Here is an 8,569-nt window from a genome sequence, read left to right as displayed (position 1 = left end):
GGGGGGGGGTGACAGACAGGGTTGGGGTTCCCCAGCCCGAGGAGGAAAGGGCCTGGGAGGGGCTGGCATCAGGATGGGCAGAGAGGGGCACCTGGGGAGGAGGCTGGGCTGGCTGAGGAGAGCTGCCTGTAAAAGTGAAATTTGAGAAATGCCATCTAAAAGTATATATATTTTCTATGGACACGTGGGGACCTTAAAACTACATTTCCCGTGATCCAACAGGTTTCCGTTTCCTGTTCTTTGGGCGTGGGGACGCCTATGTCACCACGCAGAGGTCAGTTTAAATCTCCTGGGTTAGGAGGAAGTTGCCCTCTTGGCTAGCAGACTCAGGAAGAGACAGGAGGTAACAATAATGGCGCAGGCGGCAGTTTTGAATTCTTACCAGTACGTGGTCTAATGATTTTACCAGCATGGCCATGGCTTTAATTAAAATACTAATTTATATTATTATATCAGTCTTTATTATTTTTAATCTTAATATGCCCCAGGGAGGAGAGCAGGCCTGGGTGGGAGCTGGGGAGCAAGTGAGGCAGGGCCTGGCAGGAAGGTGGCATCCAAGAGCCCTTCTTGTTCTTGGAAGGCCAGTCAGGGACAGGGCGGCCATCTGATCTGGAGGACCCCTGGCTCTGCCCAGCCTGGTTGGTGCCTGCAGGTCATAAATATTTGGTCCCTCTATGGAAAATATTGTGAGGATCAGAGACATCTCTGGGTCGTGGTTCTGAGCTGAAGATCCAAACTTTAATTGTGGTCACTGGAAGCTGGAGGTGGCACCCAGCCAGCCTGGAGCAGAGATCCCCAGAGACCTGGGGCAGGTGTTTCCTGGGTGTCTGATGGGTCCTTAGCAAAGTCATTAACAGGCTGGAAGGTGCAGAGCAGGGGTCGGCAACATGTGGCTCTTGAGCCACTGGCTCTTTTGAGGGGCAGATCTGGCTCTTTCTGCAGGAGCCATAAAGTCAATTTTTTTCAGGCGCTGTTACAGGAGCTCGCACTGTGAGCACTGTACGGCTCTCATGAAATTACATTTTACAAAATGTGGCGTTTATGGCTCTCTAGGCCAAAAAGGTTGCCGACCCCTGGTGCAGAGGATGGCAGGAATCGGGCCGTGGGATTTGGTCACGAGGGTTGGAACCTTCAATCCCGAGTCCTGAGTTCATTACGAGGTTAAGAGAAAAATGGACTGAATCCTGCAGAGCTCTCAGACTGCTGAGGTCATAGGAGCCTCTCTTGGCCAGTCTTTGGGGAGCCTGGAGTTGGCATAAACCTTCACAGGCTCAAAGGGCACCTGGATGGGCCGAGCTTATAACCTGGATCTCCTCAGGCCAGCGAGTCCCTCGCCATTCCCAGGGAGCCCGGCTCCTTCTGCAGGGCCTTCAGCTTCCCCAGATGAGGACAGACCCGGAGATTTTATTCCTCCCACAGAAGTCTTTAATGTCATGAATTGCTTTAATATTCTGATACCTGCAACATGGAAAATGGCAGGGTGGAGTTCCTGTAAGATACAGGGTCAAGCCTCACCCAGAATTCCAGGGACCCTCTTTCCCCAGAACTCTGGGTGAGGGAACAATTTGAAAGCAATTCAACAGTTGATGCGAGGGGGTTGAAGTGAGCAGCTCACTTTGCTTGCTGTTTCCAGTTTTGGGATTGCTTTGGAGGCCGTCTGGGGCAAGAACAATCTTGGTTCTGCTTAGTGGTTTGCTTGTTTAGCTGAACTAGACCTTTCTAGCAACAGCACAATTGTTATTTAGTTTTTTAGATATTAGAAGTGGTAATTACAGGCTTGAGGGCAAGCTAGCTAAAAGTCTACCACTCCCTCCTGGGGGGGGAGGGGCAGTTTCTACCTAACAGTTCAGGGCTTCCCAGATCTTACCCAAATCCTTGAAACTCCTTCCCTGCCTTCCCTTCTTCTTTTATCAGTATAAACTTCATCTTTTGGGTGCAGTGCTTGTTTATTGTTCTGGGGATACTTACATCCAAATTCAGCTAGGTTTTCTTCAGCTGTCTGGCCCATACAGGTTAGATTCATCTGTCCCTGATAATAAGACATCAAGCTTCTCCTATTGTCCCTCAGACAAACCCGTGGGGAAAATAAGTTGAGAAAGTGAACATCATTAGAGATTTGCCTTGCTGAGCCTTGCCACAAGACATCAGTCCTGCCTCCATTTCCAACTGCTTGGTGGGAGGGGTGAGAGTAAGGAGTACCTACCCCTCCCTACTCACTCAAGCCTGAGGGGGGTGGGGAGGAGTGAGTCCTGCTGGTTTCTGGTTTCAGGCCATCCCTTCAGCTTCCCAAACATCTGTTAAGATCAACATAACAGTTTTGGCCAGCCAGCCTAGGATTTTTATTTCAGAACCTGAGTGGGAAGTGATCAGTATGACCAGCTTCATCAACAGGGCCATTGTCACACTAGGGTGCTCCAGGGTGCTAATATATAGGATTTGGCAGGCTTGTGCTACCTTTTGGCTGAAAACGGTTCCCCAATTTTTCAAACAAATGATAGAAATATATGATACTTACATGTGGTTAACTATATCAGTGGGTGGTGCTTTGGCATATGTGCCATCAGGGATAGCCATGGCTGTAATTTTCTATGGGGCCCTGATGATATTGAGGAAAGTTTTGGCATTTACCTTTGGGAGAACAGAAATAACAAATCCGGTTTTGGAGCAATTAGTGGAGCACATGAAGACCTTGATTGAGATAAACAAGCAGATCAGGGAAGGAAAGGACCTAGATGCAAATACAGTCATGCAGCTAGAGATTATTGAGAGTTCAGTCACACCAAAAAAGGGGAGTGATATTAAACAACAGGCTACAGATAAGAACGCTGAAGAACAACAGGTTGCAGGGGCTGAAGCAGCTCCTGTAACTATCCTTCCCATTACTGATAGGACAGTGGTACAACCTGGCATTATACACGTTAAAGCAGGGGTCGGCAACCTTTTTGGCCGTGAGAGTCATAAACGCCACATTTTTAAAAATGTAATTTCGTGAGAGCCGTACAGTGCTCACAGTGCGAGCTCCTGTAACAGCGCCTGAAAAAAATTGACTTTATGGCTCCTGCAGAAAGAGCCAGATATGGCTCAAGAGCCATATGTTGCTGACCCCTGCGTTAAAGGCTACAAACCTTTCTCAGGTGGTGATTTGGAGATCTTGAGGTTTCCTCAGTTCTATACAAATCCCTGTAAATCTATAAAAGAATATAAATGGGCCATGAGACTTTACAACCCAACATTTGAGGATGTGGAATTGCTCCTATCAGAATTATACACCCCTAGTGAGAAGGCATAGTTTATAGCCGAGACAAGAAGCAACCCCAATCTTGTAGGACTTAGAACTCTCCTCACATGCAAACATGGCTTATCTTAAAAGGTGTAGGGAGGACTTAGCAGAAGAGGTGAGGCTCCATGCAAGACGATCAAATGCATGGAGGTCCTTTGAGAAATTAAGGCAGGGGGAGGAAGAACACCCCAGCCTTTACCTGGACAGGCTCTTAGAGGCAGGTGAAACTATCCTAGGTTTTAGGGACATGACAGCTGAGGATAACATCCAGCATGTCAGGAGGCAGTTTGTGAAAGGCAGTCTGAACCACATCCAGGCTTATTTCAAGTTGCATTGCCCACAATGGGAGACCATGCCCATTGAAGAACTAAGACTGCTGCATATGTCCATGAGCCTAGAGATAGTGAGCCTAAGCCTCTGAAATGGATAGGGAGATTGCGGAGCTGAAGAGACAACTAAAGGAAGCTCAAAAGGCCAAGGATATTGAGGAGATTAATAATATGGCTCTGATGACCAGCAATCAGAGGACCCAGAGCAGGCCTAGGCAATCTTCTAGCAATACTAACAACTCTGTCAAACACTGTTTCTTGTGCTTGAAACTTGGACATATTGTTTGTGAATGTAGGTTTAAATCTCAGATAAATTTTGGGAATAGAAGCATTAACAATAATAATAACAATAGGAGAAATACTGTAATTCTAGATATAACAACAACAGCAATAATAGTAGCAACAACAGGGACAACAGATATAGTGACAAAGTAAAGGCCATATGTTGTTACCATAACTGCTAAATTTAATAATTCCCCATGTTTATCAAAAATGAAGGAATATGTGTCCCAAGGAGCGAGACCTTGTACCAACTTATGAATGGAGAAAGCAGCCTTAGTTGTTGCAAGGACAGATAAGGGCAGTGATAGTGATGTGGCAGAGGAATGTGGGAAAGACAAACTGGGTGCAGAAGAAATTATGAATTATGGGTTGGTGGCACACAAACACAAAGTTACAAAGAAATGACTGAGGAGGAGTTGCAGATATAATAGAAATAAAGGAGAGAATTTATGGGAAGGGAAACAGTGATATTTTTATATATATACATATCCCTTGTTTCTACTCTTTTTTTTTTTTTAAACCCTTGTACTTCGGTGTATTGTCTCATAGGTGGAAGATTGGTAAGGGTGGGCAATGGGGGTCAAGTGACTTGCCCAGGGTCACACAGCTGGGAAGTGGATGAGGCCAGGTTTGAACCTAGGACCTCCTGTCTCTAGGCCTGACTCTCACTCCACTGAGCTACCCAGCTGCCCCCTGTTTCTACTCTTTTTTAACAAAGCCAGCAGATATTAGTATCATTGTTACTGTTATTGTTAATAGTTATGTTTTGGCTAATCAGACCAAAAAGATACTAAGACCAATGAATAAGACAGATATAACAAATCATGCTGGTACCAAGCACAAAAAATAAATGAAGAGCATTCCCTTCATTTCCTCTTATTTGTTAAGCTATCACTGCTACTGCAATTTTCTCCTGTCATTACTGTCTCCTAAGTTCCTCTTCAGAACATACAGAACAAACAGCTTGTTCTTTTGGATGAAGTCATTGAACTTGATGATCTTGTGCAGTTTTATCTCCATTCTTTCCTTTGGTGGGAAGCATTATTTATGGGACTGTTTCTTTACCTTAGTCTTAAAAACTAAAGATGGACTCTATCCTTAGAGAATGGAAGGGAATAAGGGGAGAGGGAAGGAGAATAAGGGGGAAGTTCTCAGGGTGACCAGCCTTGCAGATGTCTGCCCAAGTGGAATATCAAGCTCTAGAGTGGTTTAGATGCCAGGCTGAAAGAGGGCTCATTCTGGTGGCAGTGGCATTCCGGATAATAGTGGGCAGGGCTTGGGGTGGAGAAGCAGACAGGGTCTTGAGGTCCTGGCCTTGGGTGCCAGTGGAGGACCTCTGTTATCCCAGGACTTCGGAGGCAGGGCAGGTAGGGCAATGGGGAATACCCTGAATGTCCCAGAGTAGACAAAATCCAAACAAGAAGCTGTCTGCTCTCCTTGGTATTGAGCTCTCTCTGCTTTCTTCCCTTTGACCCCAGTTTTCTCTGCTTTCCTTTGGGCCTGAGATCTTTCTGCCTTCTAGTTTTAAGTGTATCTGAATGAGGACTTTTCTGCCCCTGCTAGTAGTGGTGGCTGCCCTTTCCACTGGGCTTCATCTTTTCTGTCTGAATTCTATGAATGTCCTTCAGCTATATCAGGAGCAATTCTCCCTCCCAAACCTGGCTTCAGGGGCTGCTCTCTGCCCCTGCTTCTGTTGTGGGAGAGTGAATTTTGTTGTATGAGAGGGAATGCTAGTTCTGGCCCAAAGAATTGCAGCTCAGACAGGTTCCTCCCAAGACATGAAGGTGTCTTTGAAAGGATATTACACATAGTATATCCATGGTGATAAACAAAGCCATTGCAGGGGGCGGAATAGCCCCCAGATGTGTGTAGGGGACAATGGAATGGCCCCCGTAGAGTTTCAGGTTTCTAGATTTTATTGAGGATCTGGAGAATTGTGTCTTCCCATGCTTGGAGACTCTTGGCCTTTCCTCAGACTATTCCTCCCCTGGATGTCCCAGGGGCATTGTAGGCTCAAAAGTAGGGAATGGTTCAGGATGGGGTGAAATGGAAGAGTATCCAGTACCAAGTCTACCCTGTGTTTTCCATGGAGCAGATGGGAAAAGTACAAGAGCTCTGCCAGGTGGCATATTATTGTCAGATCTGGCCACTGCCTTGTCAGTTATTCCTCAGTCAGCCTGTTAACTACTTCTCTTGACCTTTGATCTCCAGAGTTACAGGGCTAGGCTTAGATCCTTCATTTTTCATGAACTATTTTTTTTTTTAAATTAAGGTTGAATTGTGCTATTTTTGTGGAATACATTTCCCTTTAGCCTGGCTATGGGGAGGCCCATAGCTCCCAAAATCACTCTGATGAGCAGACAGGAGACTTGATAAGATACTGGTAGAGAAAAGCTGCTTTATTTGGAGAAAACAGCAGACAGCAGGGAGGGATGGGAATGGAAGGAAAAGAGATTCTGCCCACAGAAATGACTTCCTCAGGACAAAAATGTCTTCTCTTCTAGGTACAACCGCAGACTTAATCCTCACCCCAAATTCTCCTCCTCCCCTCTCTCCTCTAGTCAGTGAACAAGGGTGGTGCTAGATGCAATTTGAAAGTTCAGCTCTAAATCTTGAGACTTTTGCTGTTTTAGGGGTCAATAACTTTCAAGGATGTGGCTGTGGACTTCACCCAGGAGGAGTGGTGCCTATTGGACCCTTCTCAGAAAGAGCTGTACCTGGAGGTGATGCTGGAGAATGTACAGAATGTACTCTCTGTGGGTAAGAACCATTTCCTGTGTTAACTCTGAATCTGCCATTAATGGAACATCTTCATTCCAAGCCAGATGTACAGGATTTGAGCCTTTCTCAATGATTAAAAAAGCAAAAGTGTGGAGCTTTGTGCAGGTTTCCCCTCCTTTCTGTTTTTCATAAAAAAGTCTTTGAATTATGTGATGGGAAGCTGGGACTTTCCTTTCTTGCGACTGTTATGGGGAAAGCCAGGGAAGTAGACTTGAATATTAAAATGTGGGTCCAGAAGGGTGTGAGGGAGACAGGAATAACAGATGGAGGGACCCAACAAGTTGGGTGACTGGGTTTTAACTGCTAAGGAGGTGACTGTTGAAAGAAATGGCAGTTAGGCCCTAACAGTCTCTGCCCCACCTAGGCAAGGGCCAATGGAACCAGCAGGCAAAAGGCAAAAGTTATAACAATTTTTAATTAGAGAAACTATGGTAAAAGATGGGAATAGGAGTTACTACACTTACAGACTAAGGGCAAACCACACGGTCAGGGAAGGGACTTAACTGCACTAAACTGAGTCCTAAGCAAGACAGGGCCCAGAGGAAAGCAGGATTGAAGTGGGTATCCTCTCAGCAGAGTCCAGACTCACTCCATTGATGTTTTAGCTCCTCCAGGACCACCTGCTATACTCTTCTAGGTGGGTAGATTCTGGGAGCTAATCCAGCCCAAGTTGACCTGCAACTCAGGTTGGGATTAATAGTCTCTACCAAAATCTCCCACAAGTAGGTTATGGTCTCCCTTCAGGATCTCTGGTAATCTGAAGTCTCCTAGGATCAGTTGCAACTTGCCTCAACTACCATGGAGTCTCTCTCAGAGAGCAAGAGCCACTTCCTGCTTCCCCATTCCATTTTGGAATTCTCTAGCCCTTCCTGTTAAGTCTCCTTAATGAAATGGTTTCTCCTCTGTTTTCAATGGCTTCAGGTGAAAAATTTAAACCCCTGTTACAGATTTACATTCCTGAAGCTAATTTCAGAAGTCATCTAGTCCAGCCTCTAATTTGACCTGAAATTTGTGTGGAAATTCTGTTTATATCCAGGTAGCTTTTCCTTGAAGATGGGCAATGAAGGGAACCCTCTACCTGCCAAGGCAGCCCCTTCCCTTTTGGGCTGGGTCTGGTCTTTAGAAAGGGTTTCTTGTTATTAAGTATTAATGGGAGAGACAAAGCCAAGAAGGCGCCATAATAGAAGGAAAAGCTGGAATCACCCTGAGAATCTCAAAGCAACCTTAAAATGTGCTTTTAAATGACTGGTCACAGAACAAACATGGGTAAGAGTCAGGTAGTTCTCCTCAAGAAAACAACTTGAAAGTTAAGCAGAGAGGGTCTATTTTGGGTGATAAGCGGGGAAACTAGAAGGAAAACTGCACACAGAGAAGTGCAGACAACCCATCCCCAACCTATGACTCGAGGTTCCAAACCTGGGCACAAGCCAATTTCTAGACCCAGGGACCCTTCTTAAGCCTACATTATTAGTACATCCCATGCCCATCCCTTGGAGTACAAAGGCCTGGTACAAGGCTATAGTGAGGCCTCAAAGTCACTTGGCCAGTTCAAGTCTGTGGTAAAGGATGTAGCTCCAGGGCAAAGTGTCTCCCAGTTCTCTGAACCCCGTAAGCCATCAGCCATCCCTAGAGGAGACTAAATCAGCAGCTTTCAGAGCACCTTGACCTCAGGCCATGGTACCACCTTGGAAGAAATGAAAGTTGAAGAAAACTAGTACTACAACTGAGGGGAGCAGCAAGATAAAACTGAAGTTTAAGAGAATACCCCCTGTACCCTAAGAACAGAGATAGAATTCATAGAGGGAAAAAAATACACTTGAAAATGAGTAAATAGGAAAAGAAACATCTAACTATAGAAAATGTCTAAGGCAAAGAAGAGCAAGGCACAGTCAGGTAC

At 45.6% G+C, this 8,569-nt stretch overlaps 1 protein-coding gene across 1 annotated transcript in view; it reads left to right on the top strand.

Moving 5' to 3' along the window:
* Nucleotides 1-2,572: 2,572 nt before the first annotated feature.
* LOC123230568 (zinc finger protein 420-like) overlaps nucleotides 2,573-8,569 on the top strand; it is a 45,946-nt gene continuing 39,949 nt past the window's right edge. The window contains exons 1-2 of the mRNA XM_044656703.1: nucleotides 2,573-2,863; nucleotides 6,525-6,651. Coding sequence (XP_044512638.1) covers nucleotides 2,573-2,863; nucleotides 6,525-6,651 — 418 coding nt within the window. The remainder of the gene's footprint in view (nucleotides 2,864-6,524; nucleotides 6,652-8,569) is intronic.

This window comes from Gracilinanus agilis, chromosome 1 (genome assembly GCF_016433145.1).
Source record: "Gracilinanus agilis isolate LMUSP501 chromosome 1, AgileGrace, whole genome shotgun sequence".
Lineage (NCBI taxonomy): Eukaryota > Metazoa > Chordata > Mammalia > Didelphimorphia > Didelphidae > Gracilinanus > Gracilinanus agilis.
The sequence above is the reverse complement of the archived record's forward strand: the minus strand, read 5'-3'. Positions and strand labels throughout refer to the sequence as shown.